Raw genomic sequence first — 24,347 nt, 5'->3', positions numbered from 1 at the left:
ATGCAAACAGTCTTGGATTCTCTTTTCGGAGAGGGATGGAAAAGAATTCATTGCCAAGTCACTGGCCATATGTCATATACTCAAGGCCAAAAGTTGGCACAGTAATGTCAGTTAGAGTTCCCTGGGTTGAATTTGTGGTATTCCAGCATCATTCTGCAGTATAATGTCTGGCTTTGTAGGATTCCATCTGATGAATTAAATGGGGATATTTTGAGGAACACCACCACTGTCTCCTTTAGTCTTTAAGGGTGATGTATAGAAAGGTAATAATTAAAAAATATATATAAACACAATATCATTATCATAATTCTCAAAATTAATCATTCAGTATCACCTAATACCTATTACTTATGAGAATGTGACACTGGTTTTGATGTAGATATGACTGGGAGGGTGGTTTGAGGGTTTCACTTGGGTTTCCTCACTATGTTAGCTCTCACCAATATTGGATTTCTGGTAAATACCAAGTATGTTCACTCCAATTATACAATGAGGGACCAGGGAAATTAACTCTGGTGGGCTCGTGGAGCCAGTAGATCTCTGTAAACCAGTCCTGGCTCAGGGACCTCATGCATTACTTCTCTAATAGGGGGCCATGATACTGCTTTATATCCAGGTCCTTAGGTATACTTATCTACTCGGACTCTTGTCTAACAGTCTTAAAAATATTTGGCCGTTTCTCTCCTCCTAAATGTACGATACCCAAGTAAATGGGTATATGATCTATAACTTGTAGCAGGGAACTTCAGATAAATTAATGGAAAATGCAGAAACTATTTGATGACTGACTACTTCTGATGAACATATTGTAATTACCAACAACATTAGAATGGAGGAATGCAGAATGTTCTACTGAGAAATAATAAAATGTCAATCTCTGCATGTAAGTCAATGATTAACCTGGAATAAGAGTGTATTATGGATGATAAGCGCATTGATAGATTTTCAGAGACTTAAATTAATGCTGTAAAGTATATTATATTTAAACCAGTAGACAAGAATTTAGATTTTTTCAAATATAATTCTCACAAAGTAACTGTAGATTTACATAATTTTCAGCTCTGTCAGGAGTTATAAAGATATTGCTCACTGTAATTCCATTTATAAAGACATTGTTTATTATAATTCAGTTGAGATGACCACATATGTTTACATTTTGAAAATCTCCAATGTTTATAAACATTTTAGATTAAGACCAGTAAAGTAAGTATAGGAAACTTAGGAGGTTCATGTAAATTAGAGTTTCTGTGAGTAAATAAACCCTAATCTTGCTGTCTTGGCAATGGGTTTAAGTCCAGGGCAAGTTCACTATGGATTCAGTGCAACCAAGGAATGACAGTGGAACATTCTTGGGGTGAAAGGGTTTATACTAAACTTTATTCCCATGGTGGCAAGTCAATCACTAGAATCCTGTCCATGCAGAGTGAGTCTGCATGCAGCAAGCCGGTCTCTGCCTCTGGGCCTCTCTACCCCCACAGCCATCTCAAATCTCTGTCCTTGGTGCTGCCACCAATCCAGTCACTGCTCTCTTGCAGCCATGCAGCCATTCCATTGTGTCACCCAGAGCACTGAGTGGAGCTCTTTATATAGAGTCAACAGCTATCTATTGCCCACACGTGTGTAGTGAGCTAGCCGACCAGGGCCAGGTGAGAATCCTGGTCATAGGAGCCTTCCCTTTATCCATACTCCACCCCTCCAGGATTCTTGCCTCTCAATCTATGTGCCCTAGATCTTCTGCATTGGTCCCTGTGTGAGGAAGCTGGAACATTGTAACCAGATTCCATAATAACATAATATACAATAACAATATAATACACAAATAACAAAAATTACAACAAATTATAATAACCCTCAAGCCTGAGGAGATCCATCGCCACCAAGTGGTCATGCTGGTTGTATTCAAACCAGTTCTACTCAAATGAGTTAACCAGAAGGACCATGGGTGGGTCTTACAATAGCCCCCCTTCTCCAGCCTCTCCAGCAGAAAGTCTTGCAGACACACAGGATGGTTTTATTGCTTTGTCTCTGGCTTCTGCTGCTTCTTTCTCAGCCGCTGGAACCGCTGCTCTGGTTTCAGTTGTTGCCGCAGCTCCAGTAAGAGTCTATTTGACTTTCCATCCAATTTCTGTCTGTCTGCTCCTGCCTTTATCAAATCAACCCACATCTAGGTCCTTGTGACCTTCATGGGGCCCTTTAAATTCTTCCTTTGAGTAGCAGACTATATTTCCTTTTGTGCTTTCATTGCTTGGGCCTGAGTATAGGAGCAGAGCATAGAGTGCTCCATGACCTGGGGAGGGAGCTGCACCTCTCCTGGAGGAACCCACGGTTGCTGAGTCTTTATTTTATTTTGGGCTTTCCACCAACTTTCAACTGGGTGGAGTTTCAACCGGGGAGGGGCTGATGCCTCCGGCACCAGCAGGGCCTCCACCCACCTGTTCGTCAGACCTCCGCTCCTCAATTTCTGGGGCTGACGGCTCTAGTACATGCTTCACCTGCCCCGCTGCACCTGGCAGCCTGCACACTTGTGCTGCTTTTTGGGCCACTGCTTCTCAGGCCACTACTTCTTCTCATGCTGCTTCCTCTTGGGTTACCATGACATCCTTTACCATTTCCACAGCACCTCACAGTGATGCCATTTCAGTCACCAACAAATTTTTTTATCTCCTCAACGGCACCTCGCAGCTCACGTTCTCATGCTGCCTTGGCAGACGTCTGCCTTGACAGTGGGTTTCAGCCCCCAGCAAGTTCACTGTGGATTCAGTGTGACCAAAGCAATGACAGTAGAATGTTTCTTTGGGGTGAAAGGGTTTGTTACCCGGCTTGTTGTCCCAGCAGTAGGTCGAGCACTAGCATCTCTGCCTCCACTCTGCTCTCCTGCAGCCTTATAGCTGTGCCACCTTGTCACTCAGACCACTGGGTGGAGCTCTTTCTATAGAGTCAATAACAGCGTAATGCCCGCACGTGTGTAGAGAGCTAGCCGACCAGGGCCAGGTGAGAATCCTGGCCACAGGAACTTTCATTTTATCCACAATGTCTTTCTCCCTCATGGCCTTTTTCATTACTGTGAGAAAAGAACTCCCCACGGGTCCTGCCGGCTCGTGGGAACTCTGTTTCTCTAAGGAATTCCCTGTTTTGCTGAGGGTCAAGTTTCCTGCCTCAGGTGTTGCCTCCACCCCTTCCCAGTCTTGGGGTGGGGCCCAGTCCTCCGGAGGCAAGCCACATCGGACCACATGTGCACTGGGGGACACTCCAAGGTCTCCCCATCTACAGGGGCAGCCCGCTGAAGCACCCCTTCTATAAGGGCAGCCTGTTCTTTTTCTTGGTCAACAATGAATCCTGCCAACTATGCCAGTTGTCTTGCCAATGGGTTTCAGTCCCGAGCAAGTTCACTGTGGGTTCACTGAGACTGAGGAATGACAATGGATCGTTCTTGGGGTGTAAGGGTTTATATTAAACGTTATTCCTGCAGTGGCAGGTAAATCACTAGAACTCCATCCACTCAGAGTGAGTCTGCATACAGCAAGCTGGTCTCTGCATCTGGGCCTCTCTACCCCTGCAGCTGTCTCTGTCTTTGTCCTTGGTGCTGTCACCACTCGTTTCTGCTCTCCTGCAGCTGTGCAGCCATGCAGCTATGTCACTGTGTCACCCAGAGTGCTTGGCGGAGCTCTTTATATAGAGCCAATAGCAATGTATTGCCCACATGTGTGTAGTGAGCTAGCCAATCAGGGCCAGGTGAGAATCTTATTGTAGGAACCTTCACTTTATCCACACTTGCATAACCCAGAATATTAATGTTACCATTTTTACACTGTTATAAAACCAAGGAAAAAGCTATATTATAAACTTGGCCTAATATCCAGTGATATAAATTGCCAGGCAAGGCAATACACATATCAGTGGAACACAGGCCTGAATAGATTGTTGGGGGGAAGAGGTTATATGTATTTAGAAAGGGATTGGTTCATGGTGGCTTTGCTAATTAAAGATTGAAGGTTGTACTCTGAATAGGACAGAATTAGTCCCTAAGTTTGTAGATAGTTGTTTGAAACAAGTGCTATTATTTATTAGCTGGAAAACAGTTTTCAATTAGGGGTGTGTGGGTGTGCACCTGGGTCATTCAAAGGTCAAACAAGTGCTGGTTTTTGTTAGGAAAAAGTTTTCAGTTAGGTTCGTGTGGGTCTGTGTCTGGGGCACTCGCAGGTCTTATGCATTGTTAGCTTCAGCTGGTTGGGACGCATAAACAGCACAGCTGTTTGTCAGCTTTATCTGGTAAAAAGCAGTTGCATTGAAACAGCACAACCAGTGTGAGATCTGGCAAAGTTCTGCTCCAGTTGAAAATACTTCTTTTGCATTAGTGAGTGTCAAATTGCCATGGTATTTATATATCTGGATAAGTTTGCAAGTGTGGCCTAACAGTTGTTTTTTAAAATTTCACTTTTACTTTGGTAGAAGTAGTGAACTTTGTATCTAATTAATCTTATGAATATTTTAGATATTAAATATAAAATGGGTAAAAATAGGTTTTTTCCCAAAAATGACAGGGAGTATATTTGAACTAGAATGTTTGAAGGTCTCTATTTTCAGATAAATATTGTCTTATTTTATAATTCCCTTGAGTTTGACTTTTGTAACACTTTGCAAGCCTTGAACATGCAAGTAGATATTAAGGTCTTTTTGTTTTATTGTTGTTTGAAGTTTTTGAGGCAAGAGCAGTGTCATCTCTGGATAAAAGCAGGGAACCAGGATATGGTTGGGAGATTCCCTTACCCAAACTTCAGTTAAATACAAAAACAATAAAATGATTTGTTGCAAGTAAAGCCCCTTTTTGGGTTACAGCCAAGACTGTAAAACTGTCATCTGGTATGTGACCTAGATTGAAAAAGAAAAAGACAACATATCTTCAGCTGCTCAGAATAAATGTTGCTCAAACTTTATCCCAAGGGCTCAATTTGATTACAAACCTCAAAGAATTTTAAAAAAATGACCTTACCTCTCAAGGTTCTTGGTATTTATAATTCTGAAGTCAGATATAAAGCATCTGACCACACGTCCCCTCTTTTCCTCTCTGAGAGTGATAAGCAAAATAGCCCTTAAAAATCCTGGAGTCAGTTGAAATTCAGTCAGGGCCTCTGTCAGTACCACAGATTTGGGCCAGCATTTAAAAATGGCTAATTAGGAATCTGGCTGTTATTGCTGTGCTGAGATACTAGCCAAAATCTCCCCATGGCAGGTGGTCTGTGGGAATTTGGTCTGCAGAGGCTCTGATGTGGTCTGTTTGTGTCTCTGTGTTAGACAATAACCCTGAAGCCATGGCTATTGTGGCTCTGCCAGGCTAGAATCCAAAGCAGAGCCCTGAGCTGATCACCACCAGGCTCATCTCCCAGGAACCTATCACAGTTTTGCATAAACATGGTGCCCAGCACTGCATTTGTGGCGGGCCTTGTTTCTGGTACCAGTGGACTGGGCTTCTCCCTGAAGGCGGAGACCAGTATTCGGTAGAGGGATGGACTAGTACACTCACTGTGTGTGTTAGAGTGTGCTCGTCACATTCTCAGCACTGGAGGGGCTTGTCAGCAAGGTGGTATGAGAGGTCCTGATGACAGAGTTCAGCAACGTTGATAGATCTTGGCAATAGCAGTACACCTTCATCTGTATACACTGTGTTGTAAAGACCTTTTCAAGTACACAGTCTCATTTGATGCTTATAACAACTTAATGGTGTAAGAGAGATATTTTTATTCCAATTTTCAGGTGAAGGGAGAAAGTGGAGGGTTAAGTGATTGGCCTAAGATCACCCAGCCAATGAGGAGAAGATCCAAGAACTCTTCTCAGCTTTGCCATCTCTCCATCAGCTTCTGTTTGATATGCAATCATCTGATGAGAGAACTGATGCAATAGTGGCTGGGTAGCTGTACATAAGACTGTTCACCAGTACGTCTGATACACAGCAGTAGTTAGGGGACCACCAGTCGCGGCTCCGGCTGCTATCATGCCACCAATTCTATCATATTGATTTTGAACCATGTTGCACATCAGTATCACAGAATTAAAAATGAAAATGAACATCCTAGCACGTTTGCCCTGTCTGCAGGGGTTAGAGGAGGGTGCCGTAGGGAGGGCATGCTTTCAAGTGGTTTGGGTTAGGTGTTTGAAGTCTGGTTGGCATGAAGGTTATAACTGAGTCATGATGTGGTAGCAGGGGCTTTCTTGTTCAATTCATTAGAAACTTCATGCCATGCCTATGATGATGAATGAACTGTGCTAAGTTGTGGGGACCTATAAATGTTATAAGAACCTCTTTCAAAAAGCTTATAATTACGTTGGAGAAAGAATACATGTACACATACAATAACCAGCAAATTAGGCCAGCTGTTCATAAATGCCATGGGAGGTACTGGTGGTAACATTTATGGTATAGAAGGAGAGATCACAGTGATTTGAGATGATCTTGGTAGGCTTTCTTAAATTTTGTAGTGGATGTAAAAGTCAGATTCTGTATGTGAAATAGTGGTAGCCCTTCTAGAGCATGGGTTGGAATAACCATAACAGCAAAAAATTGGTAAAATGGGCAACAAAAATGGAACTATAAGAGAAGAAAGCATGTTGTGGGATATAATTAAATCTATCCCACTATAGATAGGAATTTATAATGGTGTGGAGTGGGAAATCGGTGCAGAAAAATTGTCTGGGAAGATTATGGATGGCCCTGCACACCCGTCTGAATAAGTTATTCTGTGCTCTGGAGGAAAGTAGGCATTTGAGCATATTTAAGAAGCAGCATTTTCCCTGGTGGCAGTATCTGGGATAGAGAGAAGAATAGGGGGAACACAGACTGCCAGTGGAGAGAAAGTGGAGCAGACGTCCAGAAGCCAGGTGAACAGGCTTGACACCTGCTGGGCTGGACCCTTCTGGGGCAGGCGGGCGCCTTGGTGCTCCCGGCTCAGGCCACGCGTCAGCTGGAGCATTCTTGCTCTTGGCTGCTCTTTTCTTGCCTCACACAGCCACAAATTGTTGCTATAGCTCTAAAGAGAAGTTTTATTCATTTTTTTAGAAAACATTTTCTTTTGCCTGGTTCATCAAGAGTGGCATAAGAGATGACGAGGCATTTTCCAAGTGACTCCAATGTGAAGTCATTCCTGCATAGTTGGTGCCGAGTCATTTCATATTGAATCGCTGGCCCGGCGTCTTTGAAAGGACCTGCCTGCCTCACCCCCTGGCCCGCTGGACTGTGTGTTCCCCCTGTTAGCTGTTTCTGCCTGTCGGCTCTAGCTCTCAGACGCTGGGGCCTGCGCGGGCTGTTGCTGGCCGCCACAGCCATAATAAACACGTGGACACCAATAATTCAGTCTGGGCATGTTTTGCAAACAGGGCATGCATCCTTTCCGGGGGAAAATGAGACTGTCGTTGACAGAGGAAGGCACAGCAAGACTTACTGTCTGGGGAAAGATGAGAGTATTAGGGGCCCCCAAGAACACTGCCATTTCAGCAATTTACTAGGAAGGCTCAAAGGACTCAGTACATATTACTCACAGTTATGATTTTATTAGCAATACAAAGCAGAATCAGTAAAGGGGAAGGCACATGGGGCAAAGTCTGGATGAAACCAGGTGCAAACTTCCAAGAGTCCTCTCCTAACAGCCCCACAGGATGTGCTCAGTTCCTCCAACCCTGGTTGTGCCAGTGTGTGTGACATACTGCCCGCCAGTCTCATTAGAGCCTTGGTGTCCAGGGTGTTTATTGGGGGCTGGTTACATAAGCACCCTCTCTGCACAGCACAGACCCACTCCCAGACGCCCGGCAGGAAAGCAGCTGTTCTGCATGAAGCTCGTGGTCTGCATGGACACTTGCCGCACAGTGGGCCATCCGTAACCTCTCTGGGGATCGGGGAGCTCCTCCCGAAACCCAGGTGCCCCAATGCCGGCCGAGAGGCAGGCCTTGCAAACAGGTCTTCGTAGGCATAGCCGGCGTAGGCTTGCTATGGTACCTCCTCTGTGCTGAGAACGGTTCTATTATCCCTTCAGTTGTTTGGAAAGGGATATTGATGGAGAAAATTCTTCCCAAGTCCAGGAGAGTCTGATGTTAAGAAGAGGTCATATTTGTGGAAGTGAGACTTGAGGTTGGGGCAAAAGAGAAGGATTTAAGGAGGGATTGCAGAGCACAAAGGACTGAAACTAGTCCTGGTCGGATGTGCGCATGCGTGAGACTGGAGAAGGGGCTGGAGAGGGAGAGCCGGGATGAGCTTTAGGGAACCGTGGGAGGCGAGAGTCTCAGAAAGGAGGAAATGCTCCATAGCATACACCGTGCTGCGGGCAGGGGGGTATTCCTGGGACTGCAAGATGCCATTGGGACTTCTTTTAATAATGTGTAAATTGATTTTTTTAACTTAAAATGATCTGTGAACACTAAGCAAGACTTACTCATCCAATACCTTAATAGCTTTCCTGCCCATCACATCTTCATTTTCTTTTAACCTCTTTACAAAAGCGCTGTTATAAAATTTTTTTGTCATGGCCCTGCATTATTAGGTTGTTTGGGTTTAGATTTCACAGGCGACAGAAATGGATGAGGTTTGGGAAGGCTGAGAGAAATTCTTCAAGCATTACTGCGTACTTCTTGTAATTATTTAGGGACGTCAGCAGCCAAAAAGCATCTCTTCCATTCTTGATGGAAAAGTAATTCTGTTTGTTCCCTTAAGAGAATTGTGTTTACCATTCCATTAATCTCACTGCTGCTTGCTGAGGAAGAATAAAAGTTGAAAGTTTCTTGTTTTGAGTCATGACATCCCAAGGGAAGAAGGATGACGTGTTTGAATTCTGTCCTGCACCCTTGAACTTCTCCCAGACTCTGACCTCTAGGTCCTAACTCCCTGATCCACAATTTCTCTCTTTGTGGGGGTCTCAGAAATTGAAGTTGTAGAGAACCTCCAAGATGGGTGACCACCATTATGAAGAACCATGTGAACCAAGAGTGGCTTTTCTGATGATAAGAACATATCAGAACCTCATTCATTTGGGGAAAAAAGTCAACTCTTTTTGAGTAGTTAGTGGTACAGCAAATACTGGTGCCTCCCCGCTCCTGCTCCAGCTGATTCAGGAATAGGGAGTTCTTGTGGGGGAAAGGTGGGGAACGTAAGTGATGAACGTGCCATTTGCTGTATAGTGACCTCGAGTCGGGGGAGGAGTTCTGCCTGTGCTCACTTTGGGCTTTAGGAGAGCAAACGCACTCTGTGATTGGCGTGGTTTTAAACTCTCTATCTCTTGTCATAACATCCCAGGGTTTCCAGCAAAAATTCTCCTTCCATAGTAAAGAGATTGTGGCTATCAGCTGTTCCTGGTGCAAGCAGGCGGTAAGTTTGGGGACAAAATGAAACAAAGTGGGCTCATGTTTTCTCAAAACAGACTTCTGTCATTGCTTGGGTTTCCGTAAGCAGAACTTAAGTACTGTTTCTCTCATATAGGATCCTTGGAGCATAGAACAATAGAACTATAGAACTATAGCATGGATGAGCTAGGAAAAACTAGAGAAAAATTAACCCCTTCCTTTACAAACATGAACCCTGGGATCAGAGACGGAAAATCCTCCCCTGGTTCTAACCCTGGGTCTAGAATTGACGACTTCTCACTCCTTGACCACTTTTTTCAACTCAACTACACTAGATTGTTGACAACTTCTCCTACGAAAGGAAGCTGCAACATTAGGAACCAAGCCACATGCAACATTAGATAAGCCCTCTAACACTGGCGTGTAGGTCTGGGTTCTGTTTTTGATGTGGGTGACATTTTTTGTGGAGCTGTTTTAGGATGAGGGTGGTCACGTATCCTCCTTAGGTTGGAAATGCAACTCTTCCTTGCATCTGAACTTACATATTCTTTAGGATCCAATAGTAATTTCTCTGTTTACTTTATAAGTATCCGTTTTCCATTTTTTAACACCTCTGTCACAAGCAGATGGTTCATTTCTCACTTATTTGCCTATATAGCTATTCTTTTTTTAAACCAGACACATATACTCTAACTCATGGGTTGGCAAAGTATGGCCCATAATACTGTTCTGCCTATTTTTGAAAATAAAGTTTTCTGGTGTACAGCCATACCCATCCATTTATGCATTGTCTATGGCCACTTCAACATACAAGGGCAGAGTTGAATAGTTAAAGCGGAAACAGTATGGACCCATAAGGCTAAAATATTTACTGTCTGGGCCTTTATAGAAAATGCTTGTGGACCCCTGCTCCAGTCTTTCAGTTCACCTACTCTTTTGAATGACTATAAAAACGGGGATAAATAGTCCCATCATTGCACAGCCAACCTGAAAAGAGAGGGCTGTGGGGTTTCAGCTAGGTTAAGGGTTTGCAGGACAACTTCAGCACTCTACACACATCAGATTTAACTAGCAAACAAGACGATGGGCAGGAGCAGATGTATTTAGTCGAAATGAAGTTGACATTTTTATGGGTCAAAAACTTCTGAATTACATAGGATTGAATCTAATAATCTCTCTAGCATAGTTTCTCTCGGCCTCCACGTATCAGGAGAAGCTGTGATCCCTAGGGAGGGATGCGTTGGTTGGAAAGCTCAGTGCTTTCTGTGTCACGATCCTGCCACATTTCTTATTCTTGGCATTTCCATCTCCTACCAGTTAATTGTTATACAAGTCATCTTTTTGCTGTGTTTAAGAACACGTTCACAAATATAAGGCCATCTTAGTCCTTGGATGAAACTATACCATCAAGGCAGTATCTCCACCTAGAGAGGAGGAAGCAGATTTGGGGGCCAGGTGTCCCCAGCAGTCTCTCTGCTGCCAGTTTCCCTGATGTGGTCAGACCCCGCTGCTGGGAGGCATCACTGGCGGCATGGTGCTCACATAGGCTGCATCTGCTCCCACCTCCGTAGCTACCAGGCTGTGGGTCGATGGCTCATCCAGGGTCAGTCAATCCTGGTTTACAGTGAACATATGTGCTCTTCCCACTGATCAACAGTCCAGCTGGATCAGTACAAGACAACTTTCACTGGACCACGGTGGCAGACCTTTGGCCAGGGCCTCTCAGTTTACCAGGGTCCCATGTTGTAGAAGTGATTTTGAAGGACTAGAAATACGAAACATTTTAAGAAAATTTACAGTGGTGTTATATTTTAACACTACAGGTAATCCCTTCTAGGGTATCTCATGTCAAACAAGTGCCCTCTATGGGCATTTTCTGCAGCAAAAAAAAAACAAAAACCAGGGTTTGAAAGCTGGGTTTCCTGGGTTCAGGTCCTGACTCCCTCAATTCAAAGTTATGCAGTTTGGGACACACCCATTTGTCTCTCTAGAGTGGATATTCTCAGGTATAAAATGAGGGAGTTGAAATACACAATCTCTTGAGATCGTGACCATTTCAGAAATGCAATGGCCGTACATTTTGGGGATGTTTGAATTGCCAAAAAGAAAGGTCACTTTTTAAATAAGGTACTCAAATCATATTTCTTAGGTATATCTAACTATTTGCAGATCACAAATAAGTGGCAGTAGGGGAATTATTAATTATTTATTTGTATTTCATGCTTAATTGACTTAGTAATTAGCCACTGGATCATGTCAGATGGTGAAGATTTGCAGAAATGAAGACAAAATCGCTCTGCTGTGATAATTGGCGTGGCCATTTTTGCCAGTTTTCCTGAGACAGTCCTAATTTATGTCTGTTTCAACATAATTATTATCTATGCTCCCTTTCACTCTTAAAATTGTTCATTAAGATGATAAATTATGTGGTCACATAAGTATAATCCAAGTAGAAACTAATGTTAAATTTTAAAAAAATCACTGTGATTAAAATTTTAAGACCCATAATTATTGTGAAATGTGGATTTTGTTTTTTAGAAAACAAATGTTACTACACATCATTATTACTTTATAGCTGCACAAAAGGTGATTGAAAATATGATTGCCCTAAGGTCCTTCAGTCTGTTGGGGTATAGAGTTAAACCCCTAATACTGAAGTATTGTTATGATTATTAAGCTGCATTTACTTCCTTTCAAAAATAAAAATCATTTTAGACTTGCCAAGAGTAATGTGGCTATTCTATTATTTTTGCAGCCCTAAACAAACCCAGCAGAAGCCATCTTTTTGTTCTTTGTTACCTCTTGGATTAATTTCTCTCTAGAAGAGACATTTTGCTTTGTCCTGGGTCCCTCAAACCGGAATGACTACCTGGGAAGGATTTACGTCTGTGGCTAGAAAAGGGAGAGGCAGATGGCAGGCACCGCCTTTCCGCTTGCCTACCATGTCTGTGATCAGCGCAAGTCAACTGAAACAAAATAATGTACAAAGTTCAGATTAATAGAACATTCCAGGACACTAACATCTTTATATAAACATCCTATTAAAAGGTTGTGAAGTTGTTGCTGGCCTTGTCCTTTCTTGCTATCAGTTTGTAAAGTGGAATAATTTGGAACCTGGTCTAGAAGCTCCAGGGGCTGGTGTGTGTGTGTGTGTGTGTGTGTGTGTGTGTGTGTGTGTGTGTGTGTGTGTGTGTGTGTGTGTGTGTGTGTGTGTGTGTGTGTGTGTGTGTGTGTGTGTGTGTGTACATGTACTTATTCCTCCGTGTGTGTGTGTGTGTGTGCGTACATGTACTTATTCCTCCTTGTCCTTTGCACAAAATTGTTTATTGGCCTGTTTTTCTCTTCAGTTCCACAATAAGGTGACCTGCTTCATGCTGCACCACATTGAGGAACCCTGCTCCCTGGGGGCTCATGCTGCTGTGATTGTCCCACCCACCTGGATCATTAAGGTGAAGAAACCTCAGGTAACTGCCAGGACCCTGGTGCTGCTGTGCCAGTTGCAGAGAAAAAGTAAATGCTGCTTCCTGCTTTTCTCCCTTACTAGTCTTTGGGTCCTTCCGATCTCTGCTCATCATCCCCACGGCCCCATGCCTAGCTTCCCCAGTTCGTGTCATTAGCCCATCTCTTTACTGTGTTGGGCTCTCTCATGGAACCAACATCCTCTTCCTACAGAAATCAAAGTTCCGCAGCAGGAAGCTTTCCTTCCCACTCACCATACTGTCTTTGATGTGTGTTCTGAGTTCATTAAGTGCTAGTGGTGGCTACAGACGATTCTTATACAGCTCTCTTCTCTTCCGGCCTGGGCGTCCCCAGGGAGTGGATGGTGGTGGTGGTGGTGGTGGGGCAAACTGTGCAAGCCTCATTGTTTGGTTGAGATTACCACCACTACCCACCCGAACAGCAGACTGTGGGTCATGACCTTCCTAAATACCCAACAGCTGCTTAGAGCACAATGCTTTTCTTAAGGCAGAGTAGAATTTGTCCTCTTCCTGTCTAATCTTATTCTGTGTTCAATTCTCATTGTACTTTCTGTCGTAGAGTCTCGCTGCAGTATTCTGGGAAACCTTAGTGTTTTCTCAACAAGGTCAATCTTTGATAGAAAAATTTCTACCTTGTACTACACATCTTAGATAGTTAGCTCCAAATTATGGGATGGCACTTGTTCATGCCATAGGGAGAAAATTATACCTCCCCTAGGGTGCGGGTATCTTAGGAAGTCTTATTAACTGTACTGTCTTTAAAAGGTATGGCTGTACTACTCATGTGGTCTCCAAAACCCTCATGCTGTTTATTATCACTGACTCAATTTTATTTAAAAACTATGGATCAGGGCACTGTATTGCTTTGCATGTTTTATATAAAGCTTAGCCTTTGTTGATGACTAACATTCATTCCAAGTTACAGTCCATGGAATCCCTTGGGAAATCTTTTCCTTAGGCAAGTACAGTATCTCCACATTAAAAAATGGGGAGTCTGTATCTACTGTTAAAAGAATATATGGGATGTGAACAGTTCCCAGGAATGTGTTGTTTTAAATTGTCTGATTTTTCTCAAACTATTCAAATTCAGTTAGACAATATCCATCATATCATATATAAGTTTTCACAAATGCATAGGATGCCTAACTGGTTTTCTTGGTTTCACTGGAGATGGCTGGTAATTACAGGTATGCTTTGGTTATGTAACTGTACTCCTATTATGTTAATGTGTGTGTGCAATTTAATTAGTAGTTTAAAACCTATACATGCTGAAGTTACTCTACAAGAAGATATGTCAAAGAAATAACCAATCTTCCCATGTTTTCTTCTGCCTGCTACTTCTGTAGCTTTTCTTCTTCCTTCCTAATTACAACCCTTAAATAGAATTCATGCGTCATATCGAATTTACTGAGTATCATAATTCTTCCAAGTGGTAAAGATACCTTAAGACAAATGCTGAGCATAAAACCCACAGGGCATAAATCTGCAAAGAAGTAAAAAGCCAACCTTTTCAAACAATATGGCTTCTCTCTCACTTACCAACTTTACATTTCCCTGTATGGCCCCGGAAGATGACTGGTTAGCCAGAGACGGGTAAGATTCCTCAAGGGAGAAACATCTCAAGACAGGCACAGTCGCAGGGGGACCATCAGGTGAGAAATCGGGGATCAACAGAGGTGAGGCTTAGAACCTCACCCCCCCTGTTTTGAGAGAAATCTTCTGCATCCGTGGATGTTTTGTTGCCCTTGTCTAGCTTGGATTAACACTTAGTCTACAGGCACACACCTGATCATCTACATTTGCTCTCTTACAACACTGAACTATGTTTTCTACCTTTATCTTGCATCTACCTACCACTTCAGCATTTTATTAAAAAAAAATAATAATAATAATAATAAGGGAGAAATGTGGGATTCACATATAAGTCAAGTATAAAAATCAAACGAATATTCATATCTGACCTGATTGTTTATAGTTCATAATGCATGATCAAAACCGAAAGTTTCTGTGATGACTGCCCTTGTACTGTTCACCATGTAAGAACTTATTCACTATGTAAGAATTTGTTTACCATGTAAGAACTTGTTCGTTATGCTTCAGAAGATCGGAGACTGATGAGAATTAGGCTTGGGGTGGATTAATGATTGTGCATTGCGTCCCCTGTACAGAATTTCATTGTTGTTAACTGTTAACAACCATTTGATCAATAAATATGAGAGATGCCCTCTCAAAAAAAAAAAGAACAGAAATGGACAAATTTTGTCTTTTTGGCAAATACAAACCTGTAATCCTTGTGTTAACAATATCAATGACCCCAATATACCATTTTCAAACACTGGGATAACAAAAATAATAAAGTTCTGTCAGAAATTAAAAAAAATAAAAAACAAAAAATGGGGAGTCTGGTCCTTTCATCCTGAATTCTAGAGCCAAATGCCAAGAGATGTTAAATGAATTGCCCAAGGTGACATAAAGTTTAATTGTAGTACCGGGTTTGAAATTCAAGTGTACTGATTACCAATTTAATGTTACTTTAAAATCTAACATTTTTACTTCTTTGTGTGTTTTTACCCTAAAATTCAGTAATCTCTCTATGAGCTTTATATTTAATGTTCAGTTAAATTAACCCATTTTCATTGAAAACTTCAATGATGTCAGGAAGGCTACTATTCATTGTGCTATAATACATGAGCCTTGCTCTGAAGACCTGTGTCCAGTTGACCCTTGAACAATGCAGGTATTGGGGGGTGCCAACACCCCCACCCTGCTCCCATGCAGTTGAAAATCCATGTATAACTTTTGACTTCCCCAAAACTTAACTATTAATAGCCTACTGTTGACTGGAAGCTCAATGACATAACCAGTTGATTAATGCATATGTTATATGTATTATGTACTGTATTCTTAAAGTAAGCTAGAGAAAAGGTTTTCTCAAATTGTCACAGATCTTCAATAAATTTTCTAATTTATTTATTGGAAAAAACCCATATATGAGTGAACCCACACAATCCAAACCCATATTGTCCAAGGGTCAACTGTAGTTATCTTGAGAGATCAGAGAGAGCCTCACAAGGGGTTTTATTCTGCATCTTTAAATGTGGATGAGATTTAGTTAGTGGAGAAGAGAAGAAATAGCAGGCAGGAAAATAGCATGAGCAAGTGTACTGTGTCCAGTGTTATGTGAATGGTGCTGTGAGACTAGTTAGAATGCACTGGAAGCTTTGCAAGGGGATGAGCATAAGGTGTGTTTTTCCCCTAAAATTCGGTAATCTCTCTATGAGCTTTATATTAAATATTCAGTTCAAGTAACCCATTTTCATTGAAATCTGGTTTCATATTTGTGGGGAAGGTGGATTTTTGATGCCTATGAACTTTATCCTTTTAAGTAAGGGAATAAGAATAAAAATTTGGAAGGAAACAACTAGTAAAAGTGTGTGGGATAACCTAGAGGTGTGGGATTTGGGAAGACTGGATCTAGACCAGTTTGGAAAATCAGATGACAATACCACTTGGCAGGGAAATTGTAAATTTACCTTTCTAAACTTTAAGAAAATTTTACATTAATGAAATTCCCCAGCAAGTGAAGAGAGAAGATAACAAATTCTCCTGTGACCATGAACTTTTCTGCCATTGTTTTTCATCTATCCCTTGCCACACGATTATTTTCTTTTTTCTTAATTAAATCATTTGAGATTCACATGCAGTTGTAAGAAATAATGGTGAGGGATCCCATGTCCCCTTTACAGATGTTTCCTCCATGGAAATATCTTGCAGTATTACTATGACAAGAAGCATGTTGACACTGACTTGGTCAAGATACTCAACAGTCTGTCCCCACCTGCGTCCCTCATGTTGCCATTTCATAACCACAGCCGTTTTTCTCCTGGCCCCACCCCATGTACTCCGTCTCCCTGGAAGTGGAGGTATTTTTTTTTTTCTTTTGCTAGAGTATTTTAAAGCACATCTTAGCATATCATTTAGTCTGTAAATCCTTCATTTTGCTTCTCTAAAAGGTAACATTTTGGACAACCACGTAGTACTACCTCACCCATCAAAAGTAATCCTTCAAATATCTTCTGACTGTTTCAAATGATCTTTTTTATGGTTATTTTTTCAAATCAGGATCCAGAGTCCACAACTGCCTTTTGGTTGCCATATCTCTTAAGTCTCTTTTATTCTATAACAATCTCCTCTTATTTTTTATAACAATCTCCTCTTATTTTTTATGCCATTTATTTCCTTATTGTGTTTTGAAATGATTTCCATGATTGCCATTTTTTCCTGTAAAATAATCTTTAGCAATATAGACTCAATTAGATTCATGTTTAATTTTTCATCAAAAGGTATTTTTTATGGTGTGGCTTTCAAAGGAACATAATATTGGGTTGTTGATCAATCTGATAAGATTGATCAACGAAGATAATCCAAGTGAAAAAAAAATAGCACCAATAAGTATTTATTTTGCTGATTAAAAGAATTATTCAGCTAAGCAAAAAAACCAAAGATTAATAAATGAGTTTGGGAGCTATCCTCCTAGTCTATCTAACATGAAGGTGCCACCAGCCTTTCATTTATTATTTTATCCATTAAGGATTATTACCTAAATCTATTGCTAGGAGTTGTGAAAGGGTGATTTTCTAGTTCTTATTCTTCATGTTTTAGTTTTGATTTTTCTATAAAGAGACCTTACTCTTATTACCCGCAAGTATATGACAAATGCTTAAACTTTTATCTTTGTAAATTTTCAGAGTAGTAAGTTGGTACTATAGCAGCTTCTTTCAGTGGCTCAGAGTGCTGGTGGTGACATTGGCTTTTGGAAAAATATCATTATGAATGATGAACTTATATCATTATATGTTATAGTATATGTTGTAATACATTATATGTTAAGCACACATATATATGATGTGTTTCAATCCATCAACATCATTCTTCTTCTTATATTCATATTCTATCTTCAGACAGTTAGAACCCCTTCCAAGTGGCTCCTGTCTCCATTTCTCATGAGCCATGAGTGTTTTGGTGGCTTTCTTGGCTTCATGAATAACATGTGCCAGGATCATCTTGTTGCATTTCCTGTCCATACCTGGAGTCAGCCATTTCTCTAAGAAATTTTGGCTACATTTAATGGGAGATGGTATTTATAGATTTATAGTTCATAGTCTGGATGCTGAAGCCCCAGTTTTTTCATCATGCACCTTTTACTGTCTTCCAGGATTCAGGACAATTGTAAGAATAAGGAGAGCTAACATTTATGATGCTTTTATATGCATTAGAAAATATTTTAAGTACTGTACATTCAGTATCTCTTTCTATCACATTACCCTATAAGGCAGATATACTATTACTACCATTTTGCAACTGAGGAAAACAAGGGATAGAGAAGCCAAGTAAATTGTCTAGGGCCATACAGTCATTAAGTAGCTTGAGGTGGTATTTGAACCTAGGAATTATGATTCTGGGAACCAAGCTCTTAATGATATGCCATGCTGCCTAGCTGCCTTGCTGAGTCAGATAGCTTTAAAATTTTGGTGGTCCCTGCTCCTATGGGTTCCAAAACCATTAAGTAATTTAATCAATTTAATTCTGGCATATGATGAGCTTGGGGGACAGCCAATATAGTAGTGGTTAAAACCTCTAGCTTATGAGCCCCACTGCCTGGATTCATAACCTTGCTCTGCTATTTAGTTACTTGTATAATTTTAAACAACTAAGTCTTCTGTTTCAGCTTCTCATCTGCAAAGTATAAATAATGCTAGTACCCAATTCATAGGGCTTTCATGAAGACTAATGAGCTAAAAAAATAACAAAAGCAATAAGTAAAGCAAAAAATAGAACAGTAGTTACCTCATTGTAAACAATAAATGTTAGCTCTTGTTATCTTCCTTTTTGCTGACTTAGAAGTGTAGGTATCAAATAAAGGTTGTACGTCAGCAGATGAGAACACTGGACAGCCATACCTGGGTCAGGACAGAAGTTATTGATCTCTGAGCCATCTGTATAACAATGAAAGAGCGTGGAAAGAGGATGATTCTAAGGGAGAGGGTGGAAAGAGACAGAGTAGGGACCACAACCTGGGGTCTACCTGTGCTCCAAGTACACCTTGAAATACTGCTGAATCTGTTGATATATTTAAAGTCACATATATATTTAAAGATGTCAGCATTTCTCCTCTTGACTAAAAATGTTGGAGGCTAAAATTTTGGTTGTTTAAACAAGTTAAATCTTTAAAGCCTTTTTTACTTAAAAAAAAAGAATCTTGTATGAAAGTAACTGCTATATATATTCCATATTATGGTTATATTACAATTTATTTAGCCAATTCCCTATTGATGGATGTTTATATTATTTCTAACGATCTACGTAAAAACACTGCAGTCACCTCCTTTCTAGCCTGTATGGGCTTTTTTTGTGGTAGTCCTTATTCTTTTTTGATAATCTTAAAATTCTGGAGACCATGACCCCACAATATTGGTGACCAAAAATAGCCCTCAGAGTTGCCAAGCCGTTTCCTTTGGTCGATTCTGAAGGTTAAGGAATACTTGCTGAGATTTAGCCGAATACCTGAGAAGCTGCTGAGACCCTGTCCTTAACTTTTGGAATGTGTTTTCTTTATTTTCTGCTTGACTGTCCCCAAAAAGCTTGGGTGTGGTGCTTCTGGAGCAGGACAGAGGGAGAATGCTCTTTAATAGCCATAGTCCATGACACTCCCTCCTACCATCCATCCGACTTTTGTCCTGTGTATGATGGGGGAGAAGCTTCATTTGGGTGAAGTGAGATATCTTCTCTTTAGATCCGTTGTTATAAGCAGTCCTTTGTGATCCTCTAATGTGGGAAAACCCTGAAGAGTAATACCAGGTAGTTAAGCTTCACTCACAGTTGAGTGATTCACCCACAGGCATTTCCTAACAGCCCAGGAAGGAGCCATAATGATGACAGAGATTTTGTTTATAGGGTATTTCTGTGGCAAGGTGATACTGCCCTGATACCTGGTACAAGAGAACAAAAAGCCTTTATCTTTCCTTGGACAAAAGAATGGGCATAGACTATACAGGGGCATGCTGTTGGAATCAGAAGAATGCGAAAATCCAAACGAGGGTACAGCGTCCCTCTGTTCAGATAGTGTTTAACTTGCAAAGTGAACCCTTTGTATCACTGTGTTGGCTGCCCTTGATAACAGTATGTTTTGTTCTAGAACACAGGACAAGTATGAAAAGTTTCTTGAATACATCACCAGCAATTCTACACAATAGCTTCTTGGTATAATCTTTGCATTCCTGAAAACATGCTATTCTGTTTGACTTTCCCAACAACACCGACCCAGTATTGTTTCAGTGTAGATTCACAAGTCTGCTGACTTGTCTTGTCATGGCTGAAGCACAACCCAGATCTGCCGCTCATCCATCTGTTACTCACTGCATTATGCTGCCATCTAAAAGGGGTTATATATTTAGAGAGATCCACATTTACACGTGGATAGAAGGAAGCCTTGGGAACTGTGAGGCGTGCTGTGAAATTCCGTGCTGCTTATCTTCTGTTTGACTATCCGTAGGGCTGTAAGCTTACTCGGAGCTCCCATAGGAGCGTCCAGGTGCTGTAGGTCAGCCACTGAGTTTGATCTTTCCCTCCTTCTTGTTCTGTGAGATGGAGAGGGCCGCAGAGGCCTTTGGTGTGGTGAGGCTCAGAAGCACCTGTATTTGCTACATCTGTGTTAAAAAAGGCCTTTTCGTGTGTCTGTTTCCTATTTGAGTTCCTTGCCTCCTCTGTCTTCAGACATCAAGACTTAATTTAATGTGTTTTTCTGTTTCCCAGACATGCTTGATCATCAGAAGCATCTCAAAAACTGTGATTTCTATGATCAGGCAAGTTCGGGAAATAATCTTAGCCTGATCCATCAGACCTACCTCTTGGAGTTTATTTATTGAGTCCTGTCAAGTCCAAGGCCCGTAGCGTATTCCTGTGGGCACTTGGCATCCCACATTGCTCTTGGCGGTAAATGAACCTAAACAAAGAAGGTAGGAGACCAGCATTCACTTCCTAAGGATCCTTCCCAGACTCAGGAGAGACTCAGTAAATGTTGTGAATTATACGACTGACTCATTATTTCAACAGTGATTTGAGCATCCTACTATGTGCCGGGCTTCTGTGCTAGGTGCTGGGGATATAGACAGCTGTGAAGGAGGCAGCCAATATTTATGAAGTGGGTTTATCACAGGATGGATACCAAGCTAACTGTTTCACATACCTTTTCTCATTTAAAGTTCACAACTGTCCTGTGAGGTAGGTATTACCACTTTCATTTTAAATTAAGAAACTGTTCTATCAAAAGTCTGACTGACTTGGCCAAGGCCACAGATCTGGTACCAGGGAACCTCCAGAATTCATACCCAGGCTTGTAGATTCCACAAGTCATGCTTGCACCCCATAGTTTTTGGCCTTACCCCAGAATGTAAGCCTCCTCACTTCGCCCTTTTACTTCAAACGGAGGTTCTCAGCCCTGGCTATGCAGTGGAATTGCCTGGGGAGTTTTTAAGAAATATCTTTGCCTGGGCCCCTCCCTGAGAAAATTAAATAAGAATATTTGATGGAGTGCAGGTATCAGCGTTTTTAAAGTGCTCCGAGTGGGGCCAGTGCGCAGCGGTGGTTGAGAACCACTCAGAGCCTCACTAACTGCCGTCAGACAGACGCTGATCCCGCCGGCCTCACGGCTGCCGGCGTTCTTCTTGGAACATCTGACTGAGGAAACATTTGAAAGGTTCCAAGTAATATTTCTTCCCTTTTCAACAAACTGAAAGTAGTCAAAGTATAGCAAATATCTTAACAATGTAAACGTTTCCCCAAAGAGGAACATAACAATAGATCTCTTTAAAAAGGAATTCAGAAACTTGGAGATCTATTGCAGGAGAAGAATAATCTAGAGTGAGTGATGAGAACCTGGGGTCAGGAACCCATGAGCTTCTGGAACTTTTTTCTGGTGAGACTCAGAGAACCTGAATATTCTTTTAATATGATGGAGGAGGAGAATTTTGGAACAAAGGGTAGTTCAAGAAAGTTACCTTCAGCCTTGGTGAGCATAGGCTACATGTCAACTTATTTTCTTCCATGGTCCAAATGAAAGTTTTAAACAGGTAAATAGTTTCAATCTTGCTCATTTGAATGTGTTAAGATATATTCTAGACCAAGGTTATTTTGAATGCTCCAAGAAAAAGTACCCTAAAAAGTAGAAAAATAGTTATCTAAGTTTCTTCTAGCTGTTTGAAACTCTAACTGCTCAAGTAAAGCATGCGTATAGACTTTTATAAACTTTTCAGAATTCTGTATTTCAGGCTCTCAGCACTTTGTTAAATATCTGTGATGTAGTAACATCTTACCTTTGTGAAGAAGGAAGTCTAATTGTTGACTCTCCACTAATAAAATCTGGTTTTGCTTTGTCCTCAACCAGTGAGTTGTGACTGTCCGCAGAGAGAGGTTCTTCTCAAAGCATCTGTATCAAATATTAAGAGTAGATGGCTAGTCGAAGTGATCACAAAGTTGTGGTTCATAAAATCCCTTGAAAGAGAAAGACAAGAAAGTAAATTTGGGGTCACCGTATTTCACAGTGGAGTTGGAGGCATCCGTTAGAGAAGAAAAAAATCAAGGCTACCAGGGGAGGGAAGACTTTTTAAACCAATAGATCTTTAAATAAAGGAAGCAATAACAGCCACTCTACTATTAAAAATTAAGGTGAGTCTTTGTATTTTAAAACTCAGTCATCAATACTGATAGGATAGCTGGATCTTAAAGTTCCATTGGGGTGAGTCATTTTATGCCTATTACTAGAACAGGTCATTACCAAAAGAAAAATAAACAGAAAAAGCAAAAAGAAAAACGTGAAAAATGGCCTCCTTTTTTACATTTCCACATAGGTGATCTCCATACCAGGAGATGAACTTGAACTTGGTTGGGCGGGAGACGGACCTGGTTGGGCGGGAGACTGGAGCCCCTCAGAGAAATTGGGATTCTTCCATTTTTACTGGGAGGGTTGGCAGGTATAACATGTGTTGTTATGTGAGTCCATGAGAGCCTCCAGGCTTCTAATTCCCTGCTTCTCCGTGTGGTGGGGAGTCAGTCGCTCGCTCTGAAGCACTTGACTGGTTGCTGTCTGTGGCTTACCCATGAACGGTGGCTTGGAAGTGTCAAAGCATGAGAAGCATGCAGTCAAACAGCATGTGCTGCGTATCATCTTCCACATGGTTCTGCATGGGAGTGCTCATGGGCTGTTTGCCTCTGAGCTCAGCCGTTTCCTTCTTTCCCTACAGAATTCTCTGAAGGCTTCAAATCGGAAGAAGAAGCGAACAAGCTTTAAAAGAAAAGCCAGCAAAAGAGGAACCGAAGTAAGTGTTTCAGGATTATGTCCTGATGAAATGCATCCTCTCTCCATAGCTGCCTCTGTCTGGCCCCATCTGGTCCGAGCTTACTTTTCTGAAATGTCTTCTACCACTCTTTTTTTCCCTCACTGTACTCTAGCCACACTGGAATTCTTTCTATCTCTTGAAAAGTAAATGAATAAGCTCCTGCCTTTTCAGAGAGCATTTGCATTTGTCTGTGGAAGTGGTATCCCAACGATGATGAAGATAAGATTCTAACATTTCTAGAATGCTTTGAGTGTAGAAGAAAGTCAAAAGCATGGCTTAATTCTGAGGGGCAAATTATAGCTTGAGCTACTGTCATCTCAGCTTTACAGGGAATGTTCAATTTAGAGTTACCTCTGCCCTGTGAAACCAGACGTAGTTTTCTTGGGTGGGGGGAGCCAGGATCAGGGATGGTGCTGGTAGCACTGCCACTGCTTTGGGGCTGTCTCTCAAGTCATGGGTGTGTGCCTCAACGGTGTTGCTCTCTTCCTTCAGCAGGAGAACAAAGGTCGTCCTTTCGTGATAAAACCTATCTCCTCACCTCTCATGAAACCCTTGCTTGTGTTTGTGAACCCCAAGAGTGGAGGCAACCAGGTAAGTCATTTTCCATGAGATTAACTTGGAAGCTTCAGTGCTTTCTTGAAAATACAATTCCACCACCTAGGACCCCAAGCATTGGGAGACCACCAGTTTCTCAGGGACAGGGTTATTATTGCTCTAGTATGGGGTAGCCTTACACATTGCAGGGCTAGGAAAAACCTAGAGGTCTATGATTTATCCCTCTGCTTTCCAGTAAGACTCTACCAACTGCTGACATTTTCCTTACAGATATTCAAAAAAGGTCATCCTAGAATCTCTCTTAGTTAATGTTTCAGGGTTTCTCAACTCTTACAGTTAGGAGAAATCTTACAAACTTAGGTTTCTTTCTTCCTATTGTAAGTTAGACCTGACTATTTTTGTCCCCATCCTCAGAGGACGCAGAGAACAATGACTTTTCATTCACAGTAATCCTCAACATAACAAACATATCACCAATGCTTTAAAAAATATATCACCGGAACAGGCTTCATTTGGCCCTTGCCCAAATCCCCCAGTATAATTAATATTCATCTCATTGGAAGATAAAGAAATAGCCTTAGAAAAGTTAAGCTTAATG

General features: G+C 41.5%; 1 protein-coding gene across 10 annotated transcripts in view; it reads left to right on the top strand.

Moving 5' to 3' along the window:
• The window catches only part of DGKI (diacylglycerol kinase iota), a 395,960-nt gene that overhangs the window by 188,870 nt on the left and 182,743 nt on the right, over window positions 1–24,347 (top strand). For 7 of the 10 annotated variants that reach the window (XR_008998562.1, XM_057504799.1, XM_057504798.1 and 4 more), the window contains 4 exons: window positions 9,275–9,346; window positions 12,669–12,785; window positions 23,099–23,173; window positions 23,687–23,785. Coding sequence is in view for 9 of the 10 variants with exons in the window: in XM_057504799.1 (XP_057360782.1) it covers window positions 9,275–9,346; window positions 12,669–12,785; window positions 23,099–23,173; window positions 23,687–23,785 (363 nt within the window). In the remaining variant the exon portion in view is untranslated. The remainder of the gene's footprint in view (window positions 1–9,274; window positions 9,347–12,668; window positions 12,786–23,098; window positions 23,174–23,686; window positions 23,786–24,347) is intronic. The other 3 variants (XM_057504796.1, XM_057504795.1, XM_057504794.1) reach the window with 3 other exon arrangements.

This window comes from Manis pentadactyla, chromosome 7 (genome assembly GCF_030020395.1).
Source record: "Manis pentadactyla isolate mManPen7 chromosome 7, mManPen7.hap1, whole genome shotgun sequence".
In the NCBI taxonomy this organism is placed as follows: domain Eukaryota; kingdom Metazoa; phylum Chordata; class Mammalia; order Pholidota; family Manidae; genus Manis; species Manis pentadactyla.
This window is presented reverse-complemented; position numbering and strand designations above follow the sequence as displayed.